At 46.3% G+C, this 16,407-nt stretch overlaps 1 protein-coding gene across 8 annotated transcripts in view; it reads left to right on the top strand.

Annotated features, from left to right (window-relative positions):
* PACS2 (phosphofurin acidic cluster sorting protein 2) overlaps positions 1-16,407 on the top strand; it is a 69,188-nt gene that overhangs the window by 35,616 nt on the left and 17,165 nt on the right. For 3 of the 8 annotated variants that reach the window (XM_072041681.1, XM_072041685.1, XM_072041684.1), the window contains exons 10-18: positions 1,012-1,102; positions 2,401-2,478; positions 3,092-3,213; positions 3,887-4,022; positions 4,753-4,857; positions 6,346-6,452; positions 7,164-7,318; positions 10,696-10,806; positions 12,955-13,063. In XM_072041681.1, coding sequence (XP_071897782.1) covers positions 1,012-1,102; positions 2,401-2,478; positions 3,092-3,213; positions 3,887-4,022; positions 4,753-4,857; positions 6,346-6,452; positions 7,164-7,318; positions 10,696-10,806; positions 12,955-13,063 — 1,014 coding nt within the window. The remainder of the gene's footprint in view (positions 1-1,011; positions 1,103-2,400; positions 2,479-3,091; positions 3,214-3,886; positions 4,023-4,752; positions 4,858-6,345; positions 6,453-7,163; positions 7,319-10,695; positions 10,807-12,954; positions 13,064-16,407) is intronic. The other 5 variants (XM_027463698.3, XM_072041680.1, XM_072041682.1 and 2 more) reach the window with 3 other exon arrangements.

The following is a 16,407-nucleotide window of genomic DNA, read 5'->3' as shown; positions in this document are numbered from 1 at the left end:
AGATACACCCAAGCCTGTTCTGAACTAGCTTCTGGAGGTGCTGGTGTGTGGCAGCACAGTGGAGCTGAGCTGTGGATCGCTTCTAGTTGGTCCTGGGGAGATGCTTTCTGGCTTCCTCTGCCCAGTTCTTGCATTCATATCACGAAAGGAATGTGATAAATGTTGATGCTTGTAGGCATTATTTCTTTCCTGCAACAACAACAACAAAAAGTCAGTTCCTTGAATTGTAATTGAGTCTTGAAGCCTGCAGTGATGATCTGCCTTTTTACATGGAGGCACAATCTGATTGCATGTGCTACCTTATCTTCTTGAGCAAATGTGCAATTGGATCCCAGGGCTGGCAGCCAAGTCTAGATGCAAGCTGGAAATAAAATGCACATGAGCACCAGGAGTCACTTAGCCCACAGGAGCGGAGAATGGGTGGGGGGCAGTAATTCTCCTTCACTTGCTGTCTTTCAGTCAAGAGCTAGACCTTGTCTGGAATGCCGTGTAGTTCAATCAGCGATTGCGAAGCTGAAACAAAAGCTGCAGTGTGAAACTCTGCACCTGGTGCTGGGGGTAGGAAAGGCACAACTGCTCGTGTGGGGTGAATGTGCGTTCTGTTCTGCTCGGTGAAAATGCTGGGCCCGTGGGCCCATCCCAGATTTTATGCAAGTAAAAACTTCTGTTTGGTGCGTCGCGTGAGAGCATGCAGGCATTCCTTGTGAGAGCCTTATAAATATGATCTGGTGGGTGACAGCTGACACGTTGGAGCCGGTACATGGAGGTCAGTCAGTCAGCGCCAGGGCTAGACAGGACTCCTTGGACTTTCAGGCTTCTCCTGCTGTCCTGGAGACCTTTCCTCCCCTTCCTTTCACTCACAGGATCACAAGTAGCTTGTAAATTTTACTGGAAGTGTAGAGGAGTGGTAAGACACCTTGGGAACAGTCACATTTCTTTGCTGGGAACATAGTGGACTTTCTCTGTTAATGCTCTTAATAAAAACAAACTGTTTTTGCTTTCCTTATTCAGACCTTATTTTGAAGGACTGTCACACTCCAGCTCTCAGACAGAAATTGGTAGCATCCACAGCATCAAGAGCCAGAGAGAGCCATCAAGTCCTGTAAGTCTTCTCAAGAAGGTTATCCGTCTGCAGTTAATGTAGTAGCCTCAAGGTCTTGTCTGCACATCTGCATTCCCTTTGAAATTAAAGTGCTCTGACCACACGGTGCTAACCTGTCGTGTTCATCCTTGATACCTGCGCTATCTCTACGTACATGTGTAAATTAAAGCACCCTCTCTGACCTCCTCCAAAGCCTTGGATGCAGAGACGTGAATATTCTGCCAAGAAAGAGTGATTTTATTTTTTTATTTTTTTAACAGAAATCAAGTGTTAAGTCAGCGCCTTCAGTTTATGTATTGAATACTTGCTAATAGTGTGAATATCTCCACGTTTTCAATGCACTTGCAGTAGCCAGGATGGGAGATGTTGCCTGCGAGCTGTAGGGATTCCCTGACCCTGCTTGGAAGAAGCTTTACAACACTGATACCAGGTTGCTTTTCCGGGTGGCTGGGAGCGAATGCTGAAGTGAATGCTGCTCACCCTTTTCCATCTCCTGTTGGATGGCAGTACTAGGCACAGCGAGTATCAGCACCAATTCTGGGGGACTTTCTTGCCTCTGTGTACACTGTACGGTGTAAAGTACCTCTTTTAGTGTAGTAATGGATCTGTCTGAGAGTTTTAGGCACTGAGTGTCTAAGGCTGAGGGAAGGGGGGGAGCTGGAGTGCCTCCTGTCACAGCACTAACGAGCAGCCTCGATGGGAGCAAGTGGGCTCAGGGGCTGGACCTGCCTTGCCTGTGTCCAGGAGCTCCAGAACAGAGCCTCCAGTGGAGGCCTTGCCCCGAGCACCTTCCCTTGGTCTCACAAGCTGTCATATTCACGAGACGTGTGTGTTTCTTATCCGTGTCTGATCCGGCACTGTGTTGCCAAGAGCAGTGCCAGGCCTTGGCATCGCAGGGAGGCCGCCGAGCGTGAAGGCACCCAGGCTGGTTCTGTGAAGCAGCTGCAGGGCCGTCTGTGCTGGTTAATGCCTAACCGTGTCTGGTACCACAGCTGCAGAACCGCAGGAGGAGGCCTTGCAGGGCCTGGGTCCTGTTGGATTGGTACCACATCTTCTCGTAGGGTTTTGTTACCCGATTTTTAAATGCGATGGTTGCATTAAATCTGTTAGCAGGGTTCAGCTGCTGCCTTGCCATGTCCCACGCTAGCATATTCAGTTCTGATGTGAACAGAAGCACTCACGGCTGTGCTGTGGAGCTGTGCAGTATTTAAACTGTGACTTTTGAACAGCCTCATCCAGACGGCATGGGTGAAAAATTGTGCTTCTGTCATACCTTCTAATGGTTTTCTCTTCTCAAGCAGGTAGAAGTGCCTGAAAAGTCAAAGACTCTCGGAACCAAACATGCAGGCGACAGTATTTCTGACACTGTCTCTTTTGTAAGTTGGAAACTCAGTTGTTAATGTTCCTCCTGGCAGTTTGGTTGTCAACTGTGAGCTACGTTCTGTGGCACGTGTCTGCCCTGTTCATGTAGCAGCGTATACAGCACAGCTGATGTAGGCAATGGTAGCTGCAGTGAAGATAATGCTGAGCTCTGCTCCTGACCCCAGTTGTTGCAGGTTCTTGTCTTTCAGCCTTTTGACATTAAAATGCTTCTCATGGCCTTCTTTCTAAACAGCCTTTCTCTTGGTTTGAGGAAGGCTGGCCTGAAATATGCCACTGAGCACATGTGTCGTCCTGGAAAGTATTCTTGGGGCTGGTGCATTATGTCAGGCAGAACTACTACTTCCAGCTGACTTGGCAGAAATCAAGCTGGTCCTGGGGGAAAAAAAAAAAAAAAAAACAAAGCTCAAGTTGCTCTGCTGAAAACATGCTATTTGTACATTTCTCCAATGTATTTCTCTCAACAAGACCGTATTGACTTTGGCCTTGAGTAGCGTGTCTGGAAGGGACGGGCTGCATGTAGCCCGGCCAGGTGTCCCGCCTGCCAGCCCTCGTGGTAGTCACAGGGAGGGAAGGGTTTGTTCCTGACTTGGTTCTGTGTGTTTGCAGGAGTCCAGCCAGCAAGCTGAGGTTCAAGAAGCTGAGCTTCCCACACCAGATGTGTTTGTTGAGAAGCTCCCGCCCAGCGGGAAGATCACCAAGACGGAGTCCCTCATTATCCCATCCACCAGGTAGAGCAGTGGCACAGCATTGCACCTGCTGCAGGGCTGCTTGGGAGGATGTGCAAGGAGCCCATCCTTGTGTCCAGGCACTGAGAGGTGGGCCTTGGGCACTTGAAAACCAAGAACCCTGAAAAGGAATACTGCCCTGATGTTGCTCAGGGATGTTTACTCTGGGGCTGCATGCTCAAATATCCTGTTGTTGAATCAGCTGATGCAGATTTTGGCCATAAAGGTGGTTGTCAAGTCTAAGTTCCCTAATAGGGGAGTGAACGTGAACTTCAACAACCACACCATGTAGTTTCTTTGGTTATTTGTAAGCAAATAGATGCTCTTTTGAAGAGGTATTTCCGTGCTGCTTTTGGGTGTGTGCCTACAGTTTGTGTGGATGGTTCATATTATGCTGAAGTGGCGATTAGCGTGGTGTGTGTCTTGCTGTGGAAGTCTGCCTGTGACTCTGAGGACACGATGACAACATTCTGTGTGGCTGCACCATGTGCTCTATAGCTTCTGCGCCATCGGAAGCAGAATTAACAGGTCTCAGGCTAGCTCAGGTTTACATGTGTGAATCTCCAGTGCTTGGAGTCGCGTTGCTGAGGTTGCCAGATGAGGGGGATCTAGGGAGTCTGGGGGTGAATTTTGCTCAGGTATTAGCCAGGTCTAGAATGAAAGCATTTCTCTCTAGCAGGTCTGAAGGGAAGCAGACGGGACGCCGGGGAAGAAGCACATCTCTGAAGGAGAGGCAGCCAGTGAGGCCGCAGAATGAGAGAGCAAACAGTCTGGATAACGAACGATCTCCAGACACCCGGCACCACTTACAGGTGTGAAAAATATTTCTCTGTCTCCAGCCACTCATGGCTTTTGTGTTCTCCATCTGTCTACTGTGATCGCTTTCCTTCTGGCCCAAGTGCTGTCCCTGCTGGAAAGGTACAGGACCTCACAGCTCCAGGAAGGAGGAAATTTACTTCTTGGCTGATAATTGTACCTTCCATGCTGTCTGCTGGGCTTTGCCAGCTTGTTGCCAGCCATAAATTGAAAACACTGGAACAGATTGTTGTGATGAGGAACAAATAGGGATGTTTTGAGGAATTACTCCCTTGAAATAAGGGAAATTACTCCTTTGAAATAAGGGAAGTTGCAAAAGGGGACTGATTTATGCAGAATATCTCTGTGCCATGCTCTTGCTAACTGCAGGACTCGGTTAATTCCCTCCTGGACAGAGATAGTTGCTGTTTTCTGTAAATCCAGAATTCCTTGAGCTACTGTTAGTTGGTATAAAGTGACTTAGGAAAAATGCATTGCGGAAGGAGTAATGGCTGACAAAACCAAGGCGGCTAATAAAGGAGCCTGCAGAATATTGCAGTGCTGAAGAAGCTGACAAATGTCACTGCCAGCAATCAATGTGTCCACTAGCATGTGTTGCTGATGGAGTGACCAAGAACTGGCCAGCCCACACAGAGCCACCACTCTCAAACTGCAGGAGCTGGAGCTGCTGGGATGAGGATTAAAGCTGATATCTTCTGTTGTTCTCTTCTGTATCGTCATTTCCAGATCCCCAGGAAAACGGTGTATGACCAACTAAATCACATCCTGGTTTCTGACGACCAGCTGCCAGAAAACATTATTCTTGTCAATACTTCTGATTGGCAAGGCCAGGTAAATGCACAAGACATTATCTGAAGCACTGTTCTTCTTGGGAATTGACCTTTACCACTAACCAAGTAGATTCTGCAGTGGTGGTTCATGGGGGTGGCACTATATTGAAGGTTAATTGCCTACACACAGAGTTTCACCAAGAGATGCTATGGATTTTGTAAAGCTTTGTCAGCTCAATCTTTTCCCAGAGACTTTCTCTGTTCTCTGAAAGGCCATTTCTTCTGGTTAGCAGCACAACAGGTATGGCTAGAGCCTTGCACTCAAGAGCTTACTTCTCCACTATGGTAGGAAGGGATAAAGGAAGCAGGGAGGGCACATCTGTGGTTTAGACTGATGTTGCTGGGCACTGGTGATGTCCGCAGGAGAAAATACTTCAGCATTGTTGATTTGCACATATTTTTGTGATTCTTGTCTGGGGATGCATTACCACATCTTTTCTTGGTGTGTGGTGTTTGCGTTAAGGAGAGCTCTGAGCGCTGCTCTCTCGTACTGGCAATGTGGGATCGTTTGCTTTGGGTTTGGGTGGGGTGTCAGAACAAATTTTGCTCCTTTCTGAACCTCAGTCTGAGACAGCAATAAAATATATAGAGAAAAGGCAAGTTAAATATGTACTGGTTGACTGTGGGCTGTAGAACTTTTGCCAGGTTTGTGGAGTTATGTTGGCTGGTTCTGCTCTCTGCTTCTAGTAGAATTGGGGTCTCAGTGTCTGAGAGATCAAAAATACCAGTTGAGTTACAGGTTCCAAGTCACTCTAAGCATGGAAGAGGGAGAAATGCCATCTAGAGATGGAGAGAGAGCTGTGCAGGTTTCTTCCAGCAATGTATATGGTATCAGATGAGATGATGATGGCATTGGCTAGGGTGTGAGGAGTAGTGGTGCAGAATTTGAAAGTGTGAGATAACTGTGGTCACTTGTCAACATTTTATCCATATGTACTTCAGGTGTATGTTAACTTTTTTCCCTTTGAGCTGCATGGAGGGGGAAAGGTCCAACACAAGGAATGTGTGTTGGTAGCACTATTTTTTGTTGTTGTTTTGGTATTCGAGGGTAGGCAAAACATTAGAATATTGTGTTTGTCAAGTCCTTTTAAATCAGAGAGCACCGCATGTGCAGGTCTGCAGGCAGGTAAGTAGAGAGCATCTGCTCTTACCCAGAGCTGTCTGCTAGGCAAACAGCCTTCTGCTGCTGCCCTGCTCCCTGCGGCCGTGAGAACTGCTGGTCTAGAGTCATCACTGCCAGAAATGCCATGTTTTGGATGTAGTGTTCGTGTTTGTCAAGCAGTGCTTCCATCTTTGTAGAGGAAAAGCTTTTCTATGGCTGATGCACAAGGAAAAGGTGTCTGGGAAACAGTTGCATCACCTACACATCGGACACGGGGAGAGTGCCCACACTTTGCTGTGACAATCCATAGGAGGCTGGGGGGAGGTGAGATTTTCACGTGGCAAACTGTAGCAAAAAGGACTTTAACGTGTTCTGTTCTCTCCTCAGTACCTATCAGATGTCTTACAAAAGCATACCTTGCCAGTGGTCTGCACGTGCTCCTCAGCTGATATTCAGGCAGCTTTCAGTACTATTGTCTCCAGGATACAGCGATAGTAAGTGACCCTTTGCTTCTTTTGGTTGGTGAGCCTCCCGCAGGAAGGAGGGCTGGCAGTCTAAAAGCCTCTCAGCTGCTGTGCCCCAGTGCTCAGGGAGATTCCCATCCAACAGTGGGGGAATACTTCTCCCCAGTTTAGTCTCCTGAAATCTGAATTGTGTGGTTCTTCAGTAGTCGCCAGCCCTGCAAAGTTGTTGCTGTTTTGCCACATGTGAGGACACAAATCTCTCTTCATTGACTGAATTTAAGAGATTGTACTTTGTAGGCTGCCTTCTCTGTCAGATCTAATAACCAGTAAAGCATGTGAAGATAATAGCTTTAAAAACATTTTTTTTTTTTCTTCCCTTAAAATAATTCCCAGATAATGTCCTCAATTCCTTGAGGCATTTCCCAGCTATCCACTGAGGGCTGTAGGTATATTCCGACGCAGCTGTTAGTTGCAATGGGTACATCCCAATGTAGATTGTTCATACAACCCTTTATAAACTATCAAAATTTGTGAAAAAAGCAAGAAGACCAATTAAGAAAGTACTGAACAATGTTGCATTTTGTTAACAATGTTTAAGCTGCTGATAATGATTGTGATATTGCCTTGTGTGTTGAACGAGCTCTCTTCTGCCTTGGTTGTTATTAACCCATTTTTTTGACTTGTTCTGATGTAGTTGGTTGGAAGCACAATTATGAACATGTTCCCTCTTTTTCTGTCTAGCTGTAACTGCAATTCTCAGCCTCCAAACCCCATTAAAATTGCAGTGGCCGGAGCCCAGAATTACCTCAGTGCTGTATTGAGGCTCTTTGTAGAGCAGCTGTCTCACAAAACCCCAGACTGGCTCGGCTACATGAGATTTTTGATCATCCCTCTAGGTAAATAAGGAACAATTTTTCTTCGTAGAAAGATGAATGGGTTAAATGTGATGTGTTCCCTTAGCAGTAGCCCTCGTGAAAGCTTTGGCCAGGTATATGGTTGTTAAATGAGGCAAATCTCATGCTGGCATAGCGTTGCTTAATGCTTGCACTGCTCGTGTGAGTGAATTTCATCTTTATTCTTGATGTCAAAGTCTGCTTGTAAACCTTTTGCCTACCATAAGGGGTTGAGTCCTTTCTCCCACAGGGGCAGGCTCATATATATACCTTATTATCATGGTACAGTGAACGCACAGAATAAAAGAGTTTCTAGAGTCTAGAAACTCTTGCCCTGACTGAAATCTTTAATTCATTGGGCGCTGTGTTTCCCAAAGCAATAACTGTTCAGGCCTTCCTGAGGCTGACACAGAAAATGTTTATTATGGAGGGGGGTAGAGATGAAAAATGTTAAAAAGGCTCTGAAACTGCTGAGAGTTTAAATTATTCAAATTACATGCATCTTTTGACCTTTCCTTCACGTGCTCTTCTCCTCGAGTTCTTTCCTCGGTTTTCCAGCACCTTATCTCTGCCCTTCCAACAGCTCAGCAAGCCTGCCTGGCTGGGAAGTAACCCAGCTTGGATCTCTTGTGTCCAGGGAAGTGGTGTGCACTGATAACAACATCAGGGGTCTTATTGTCACAGTCAGAAATGTGAGGAATGCTGGAGCAGAGATGTCTGGGCAGCCAGGCAGTCCCTGGTGCTTGTGGGCAGGGGAATCTGGGCAATGTTGGTGCCATAAGTGTGTGATGGCAGAAGTTGGTCCAGTCCAAGGCCTGGCTTCAGTGAGCGTGAACAGGGCACTTAGGTGACATGACACAGGCAGCAGTAACCTTGAAAAGTGATTTTTCCAGTCTTCTAGGCTTGGGACCAGCTGATGGCATTTGCTGTAGGAGTCAAGCTGCTGCCCAGCACCCTGAGCAGTGGATAGAAGGCTGTTGATTTGGTGGTGAGATGTGCAGAAGTGAAAAAGACAGGAGCCCTGGATCCTTCTGTAAGGAAGACATTTGGTTTCCGAAGTGGTTGGGAGCAATAGGAGAGAGAACCCTTTAGGGGACAGAAACACAAAAAAGAAAGATTTCTGCAGGCTTCAATTTGCTTTGAGTGAGAGTCTGGCTGAGGATTTGGGTCCTCACATGCTGCCTGTCTCTTAACCTTCAAAAAAGAGTTTTCTGTCCTTCAGTCTTTAATGGTCTGAAAATACAGTCTTTTTGAAACTCATACACAAGATTTAGCTAGTGTTTGGGGGCTTTGATGTGTTTATTTTTTTAACCTTAAAACTTCAGTCATTTAAAAAATAAAGCACTTTCAATTGATAATGGAACTGTGAATGTTTCTTGAATGTGCTTTAAATATAGAAACTTCTCTTCTATCAGGGCCTTTCCCATAGAAGTCTGCAGTATTTCCTGATTGGATCAAGTGCTTATTTCTGGCACTTCATTAAAGTGATTGAGCAGCAACGTCTTCCTCCTGACAATTGAAAAAGCACCAAAGACAAGATGGGGACCATGCCATAAATGTCTTAAAGGAAAAGATTTCTGCTGTTAGCAGCACCTTCAGGGAGTGGTGGAGTCTTTTCTAAGGTGGCTTTACCTTCAGCTACATGCTGCAGGGACAGCAGAGCCAACCTGCAGTGGTTTGTTGGCACTGAGAAATGCTGCTTGGCTGTAAATGTCTGTACTGGGAGATTCGGTCCTGCTTCGTGCTGCCAGTTCTGTGGCTGAAAGACTCCTTTAATGCCCAAACTAGTGGAGAGACAGGTGAAAAGACGCAAGCAAGAGAAGGAAAAAAAAAAGTTGGGATTATTTTGACCGTAGTTTTTTAAAAAAAAAAACATTTTATCTAGCTCCCAGGGATACAACTTGGGATATCTTTTGTTTAGTGCTCGTTTCCAGCTGCATCTGCCATACATGTGTGGTGTGTTTTTCCAGCATGTGGGAAAGCTGTCACTTCTCCAGCGTGTGACGCCGAGCTGCTCCACGTGCGCTGCTAAAAACGCCACAGGAAAAGAAATTACAAGGCTCAAAGCAGCCATTTCCAGCAGGCTCCAGGGGAGAGCTAGGCCTCGGTTTGTAACGACTCTGAGGGGAACTCAGAGGCCGTCTGCTTAAACGTGGTGTGGAAGTCTGAAAATGAGCACTGGTTTGGAGGGTGAGAAGCAGTGGGTTTTTCCACAGTGAGCTTTAGATGTGGATGGTGAGCATATTTAAGCAATCAGGGGTGTTTGGGGCCGGAGCTGTCAGGTTAGCGATTACCAGCCGATGACACAGCTGTTGTGGTCTCTGGAAGTGAGGCTTAATGTGAGAAATCAGCGTGCAGGAAGGACAAAAATAGGCTGCTGAGGAGAAGCTCTGAGGCCTGTACAAAGTGTGAATGTACAAGGCTCATGCTGAGCATGGAAAGAGCAAAGCCTGAAACGTGGTGGCTGGGCAGAGCAGCCCTGGCACACCTCCTCTCCTCTGCTGGAGAAGTTGTTGTAAGAGGAGGTTGTCCGAGCTGGGGACACATGGCACCTAAAATGGAAGTGGCAAATGTTTTGACCTCTCCCAGGGCAGAGGCGGTGGCTTCAATGCTTTCCCTCTCCTGCTCGATGGAGGGTGAAGGCAGGTCTCCAGCCAGGGCTGCAAGCTGCAGGCAGGACACAAAGTTGGTGAAATTAGGTCTTTTCCATTCTCTTAGAGGAGCACGAGGCTTAGCTAGGGCAAGCGGGGACCTGATGCATGTGCCAGCATTCACCGGGACTGTAATCCTTGGGCTCTGACTTCTGTCTTTAATTATAGCTTATATATTGCATTTATGGCCATTTTGCTGCTCCTCCTATTAAACGAGGCTCCCTGGGTGGTTTTCCCTGGTTGCAGGTGATCTCCTCTCCTCTGTTGCAACAGAGCAATGGTGTGCAAATGGTGTTTGGAGGAAGGATCTGTCTCCTGTGGCCACAGTGCCCGTGGGCATGAAGGGCTGTGGGGCCAACCTCTCTCAAAACTGAGTGATGGAGACAGAGAGCCACGGGGCCTCCGTGTCTTCCAAATCATTTGTTTCCTCAGCAGTTTCGCAGTCCTGTTTTCCTTGGCTTTTTAAAGTTTAATTTGGCGGGAGGGAGAGGGGAGAAGGGAAGGTGTCACTGAAAGTGGTGCTGAAGCAATCTCTCTGCTGGGAAGTCTATTTGCATGCTTTTGTAGAGATAAGCTGGACTACATTTTGTTGTTATAGTTGAAGAAACTTATTTCTGGGATGTCTAGTATAGTTGGATTTTGGAATTTAATTCCTTGCAGACAAAAAGAAAAATATACCTGCGTTCCGTGCTGGGAAGAACAACTGTCATGTTTTCCTTTCTTTCTTAGGATCTCATCCAGTGGCCAAGTATCTGGGGTCTGTAGATTATAGATACAACAACTTCTTCCAAGATCTAGCCTGGAGAGATCTGTTCAACAAACTTGAAGCACAGACCACTGGTAAGACCGTGAGTCTGTGTCTGGCCTGTGTGGGATAAAAGGCTCGAATAAGTAATTTTAGTAAAGGTCAAGTAAATATAAGAGGAAGCAGACAAATGTTTTTGTTCCTCTTTTTTCCTAACTCCACCACATTCCCTTTTCAGATGCTGACCTTTGTATGTCCTCCGCTTGGTGGTTTGCAAACAGCTGTTGGCTCCAGGACGCTAGCTGCCTCTGAGTCACTCTGTTTTTACCTAGCTCTCAGCTTTGTTCTTTGGTGAGGAGGTCTCACAAACCACCACGTTCAGTACATTGCTTTCTGTGACCCTTCAGAAATCGTCCAGCCCAAAAGATTCCAAAAACTGTAAACTTTGGGAAGATTAACTTCTGTTAGTTGCACGGGGGAATGACCTTGGCATTTCTGAAATCCGCTGGCAGGATCTTTCTCATTAAAAAAGAATTTTGTTCTTCACCAGTGCTTGTAACATGTGAGAGCTGCCCTAGGTCAGATCAACAAGTTCCTGTTCTGATCTGAATCTGTTCTAGGCCAGCATAAAGCCTTGCTGTTTGTTAGAGTACTGAATTGCTTAAAACATTAATGCTTACAGTTTTTCCTTCCGTTCATTCGAGAATGGAGAGAAACAGGCAAAAGGAGGATTTTCGTCCTTCATTTAGGGCTACATGAAGGGTTGAAACTGGAACGAGGAGCGATCCTCTCATGGTGGCATATCCCCTATGGGAATTTCACTAACAGGAAAAAACATCATGGCCTTTGGAACATTTGCATGGGTGGAAGGGTTGCAGTGTGGTTCTCCTGTTGGAGTTGTAGAGGGTGCCTGAGGCTCCTTAGGGAACAGATGCTCATGGAAGTCCTCTAGCTGTGAGAGGAGGAACGAGCATCTTTGCAAGGGATTGTTCAGAGCCTTTTCCAGCAGAGGGGAACTTGTAAGGACAAGGCCCTAGGCAGCCTGTTCTGGAGGTAAAGTTAGCCCTACTTGGAGCAGGGGGCTGGACTAGAGATCTCCTCGTGTGCCACCCAAACATTTTTCCTTGATTATGAGCTCATGGAAGAAGAGATGCACAGAACAGTTGTCTTCTAATTCCTTGAAAATGGAGACAAATGTCAGTACAGATTTGGCTTTTGTGTCTGCCTTTTAGGGATATTTCATTACTGTAGAGATCCAGCTCAAGAGCCTTGTTTGTTCTTTGTAGATTGTATGCTGCAGCCCTTTTTTACTTGCCTGTGTGCTATGAGGAAAATGCATCATCATTTTTGTGCCATCCAGGCCTTGTCGATTCTCCAGATTTATATATAGAGATGAATATAGGATATATATATATATATATATATATATATGCATCTATATGTATATTTATATATTTATATATATATGTGTATATATATATAAATAGCCATACAGAAACCCTGTGATGGCATAAGACAATCTGGCAAACAATGATAGCTTTTCATTGCTCTCTGATCAAGAAATTACAAGAAACTCTGGGTGAAAATGTTCATTAAACCATGGAAGAGCCTGGTGAGGGTAACTTGCATTCCCACCATTTCACAGTTGAGATGCTTTTTCTGAAACAAAAGGAAACGGAAAGCATTTAGGAAATGCCTTCCTGTCAACTGGAATCACATGCACTCTCACAGACTTTGGGCACGCTTGCTGCTACACAAAAATGATCTTTGTGCTCTCCCATCCTTGCATGCCTCTCAGTCTTTCCAATGGGCTCAGCAAGGCTATGAGTTCTGTAGGAAATCAGGTAACGCAAATGCTGGTGTGAGCACAGCAACTACCCAAAGCCCTGGGAGAGGTAACTAGGCACCTACTTCAGCAGATATACAGTCAAGGTTGGAGAAAAGTCTAATAAGCAGCTACACGTTTTCAGATAAAAGTATTTTAACAAGTTTCACCATAACACTTCAATAAATAGTGCTGTGCCACATGCCTGTGTATCTGGTCTGCCTTCCTGTTGTTTTTTTTTTGCACTCCTGGAGGTTGTTTGCTTTTGTTTAGACACCTTCACAGTCAGCTTCCCTTGGAAGATGCAGTTGAGATGAAGCTGGCTGGGTACCATCAGCAGCTTGGCTGAGCAAATGGAGGGCAGTGCTGGTGATGTTCTGAGAAGTCACTTTGTTGATTTTCCTCTCTTCTGTTGCAGTTCCAGAGGCACCTGATGTCGTCTCCAGAATAACGCAGTATATAGCAGGGGCAAACTGTGCACACCAGTTGCCCATTGCTGAAGCAATGCTGACGTACAAGCAGAAAAGGTATGTTACTAACAAAACGCTCGCTTTCCAGAATGGCCATCATGTTGAAGTGAAGTGCTTTACTTGTCTTGTGTGCCAGCAGCTTTAAAGTCACTCCAAACTGCAAATACCGTGGGAGCCTCAATGTGTTGCCCTTAGACAGTAGTGAACCTGCAGCAGTGTGGGTCATTAAGCACTGTGGTTTCTTTAGAGACCTGCAAGGTTTGGGGAAGTAAGGTTGTGGACTGTGGCATGCCCTCCCCAAAGTATCTTCTATGCGATTTGGCCTTTTTGCACTAGTATCAAGAGAACTGAAAGCCTTTCTTTTTGGAGAGTAAATAGCAGATCTTCACACAGGGGAGACAAAGTCCTTGTTAATTGGCAGTTGCAGGCTACCGGCACCCCTACTTGGGAGAGCTGACATTGACCAAGTTTTATTTCAGCTGCTCTTAAGGGATAAACAGCCTGTCAAGGAACTGGGGTCTGAAAACAAGATTCAGAAGTATGTAGAGCCTATATAGCCGTTGTCTGTGAAGAAGAGTAATTTAACACTGCAGGAGAGAGAGAGATTGTTTCTGAGGCACAGTGGAGAATGAGAAACTCTAAATCACACAGATCCCAATAACTTTTCAGAGTGGGATTAACACCCACATGTGATTTTTCTCTGTTCAGAACCAGCAATATTCTGTGGGGCATGGATGGTTTTAACCATTAATGATTACCCATCCCAGGTTGTATCTGATCTTTTAGATACAGCTGGTCTATTAACAGCTCGTCTGTTAACAACCATCACTGGTGCCTCATTTGCTTACGAACCGGGAAGGATTTAAGGAGGGGGCAGAGTCACTTTTTTCCCTCTTCTTGGAAATATTTATTGCTGGTTGGAATTGCTTTTCCGATCCTCTGTCTGTTCTGCATTACTTTGCAGAAATGATTTAGTGAAGTTTAGCCCATTCATTATGCTCTCCTAATGAAAATATTCTAGATTGACTGGTCCATTAAAGACAATACATTCTCTTCGCGTGTTTGTGAATTTCTGTAATGTTAACCTGATAAAAGTGAAGTTTGGAGAGCCATGGGGAGCTCAAAGCTCTTAGCTTCAGTCTTTTTTTGGTGTTCTTTTTGGTGTGACGACTTACCACAGTTACAAATACAAAGGTCAGTCACCCCTAGTGGAGCATTAACCCCTTCTGAGGGCTGTTGTTTCTCTACTCCCTTCAGTTGCTGGGTTCTGCATGAATCTCCACTGCTTTCTCCATTCAGTTATAGGTTCATTTTTGTCATTGATGCACAGTTAATCATTTTGAGTATCTAGAAAGACCAACTAGTGTATTTTGTTGAAAAAAACCACCTGAAATCTACTTCAGCAACACACACACCCCTCTCAGCTGTGCGCATGACCTCTTTTCCAAGCTGGTCTCATCCATTTGGATTTTAGACCTTGTGGACCTTGCAGTGAGATGTTTGCCACTGCTGAGATGGTTCAGATCATGCTGCAAGTTCCAACCTTGCAGGAGGTTGCTTGGAAGAGATCACTGAGACTGAATCAGACCTGTGGCATAGCCTACAGTCTTTTAGTATCTGTGGCCACTTTGGAACAGCTTCCACATTTAGCCAAGTACCACATGGGTAAACTGCAGGGTGAGCTAGAGGAACGAGCTGTCCCAGGGAGGGATGGACAGTTCTCTCTTCACGTGGCTTTCTTTGGAAATACAGCGATCTGTCATTGTCAGTACTGTGGAAAAAGAACACAGAGATTGTGTTTCCGTTAGCACTATCTGTGAATTCCTCACTTTGTTGTAAGTATAATAACATCTTTATCTTTTTCTTTGGTTGCTTTCTGAAAAGGAAAAAGAGCTTTCATTTTGATTTTACTCTAAGGTATCAGTTCCTTTTAGGTTCCCTCTCCCATCTCCTGTCTCTCTTCCACCCATGAGCTGGTCTTTTGTGCCTTGTTTAACAGTTCGTGCAGGTCTGGGATGCTCAGTTTGTGCTTCAGGTTAAATTCTGCTCGCTGCTTTGAAATGATGGCATTTGCTGGCAGAATGCATCATTAAAATAACCGCTCTGCCTTTGGGTCACACAGACGGGTTGCCAGGGCATACACTGAGTGGAGTGCAGGGGTTATTAAGGAAATAGCTTTGAGCAGTAAGTCACTGAGAAAGGTAGGTTTTTATCTCCCCTACTTGCTAGTTAATCCTTGCTGCTTGGTCACAGCCATCAGAGGGTGCAGCATAGCTCCAGAAGGATTAGGACTGAGCAAAGGTTTTTCATTCCCCATCCCCGCTGGACCTGGAGTGCTCTAGGTGGCACTCGCTGGCTCAGGGCATGCCTCGGGCCCCTGGGTTTGGGGTTGTGCCAGTTGGGGTTCTCCCTCAAGGCCAGAGGGGAATGGCTTCTCCAAGGCCACCTTCCAAGGCAATGGGCCAGGTAGAACCAGCAGCACGACCTACCTTAATTTAATTGCAAGACAAATCTCCCAGGATCCTAGCATTTGCTCTGTTAAACAAGCCCAAGGTCCAAGGAGAGCGAAGCCAGCTAGCCAGCCTGTAGGACGTAGCTGTGTGTGATGAGCCGCTTCCTAACTTTATCGCTAGCTGTCCCTGTTCTGACTGACCTCTGCTGTCCCTCCCGTCCCCTTGTTCTGTCTGTCATGCCGAGAGGCTGGCGCATGCACTGCCTGTGATGGGCTGCACATGGAGCGAAAGCTTTGTCCTGTTCTTTTGCAGCATCTGCTGGCCTTACCTGAAACTGGGGAGGCTGGGAGAGGGGAAGGAGTTCAGGAAGGAAATGCTTGTCATGTCGACCTGTCTGCATTGCACTGGGTGACCGACCTTGTCCCTGAGCACTGGGAGGGCTGGTGGTTACTGGATTGGCAAGGCAGCACCTGGGGAGCTGAGGCTGTGCTGGCAGAGGTGTGCCCCTCTCTGCTTGGCTTTCTTGAACAAAGCACCGTGGTATTTGAGATCTGACACTGTCAGAAGGTGCTCGCTGGATTGCTGCTCAGTTCTGTGTACCTGGGCTGCTGTCACCCACTGTAATTTGGCATCCAGCACAGCCCATGCCATGTGGCTTCTGGATAGCCCTTGCATGAACCTGGGAGCAGCTTGGCTGTTGGAAAAGAAAGCGCTGCTCGCTTGTCAGGGCGAGGGCTGGGTTAGTTCCTACTTTGTGACGTGTTTATTAAAACCTGGTGTTGTAAGGAGAACTTAGACCGACTCTTGAAACACAAGGAAGTGCTGTGGGTTGGAAGGTGAGCCAGGTTCCTGGGCAATAGGGAACAGGGGTAATGCTGGTTTCTGCCTGCAGGGCAAGGAGTCCAGGTCCTTTCTCTGAGTGCTGCTGCTAAAACCCACCTTGCAGCA

The sequence above is a fragment of the Anas platyrhynchos genome, chromosome 8 (assembly GCF_047663525.1).
Source record: "Anas platyrhynchos isolate ZD024472 breed Pekin duck chromosome 8, IASCAAS_PekinDuck_T2T, whole genome shotgun sequence".
In the NCBI taxonomy this organism is placed as follows: Eukaryota; Metazoa; Chordata; class Aves; order Anseriformes; family Anatidae; genus Anas; species Anas platyrhynchos.
The sequence above is the reverse complement of the archived record's forward strand: the minus strand, read 5'-3'. Positions and strand labels throughout refer to the sequence as shown.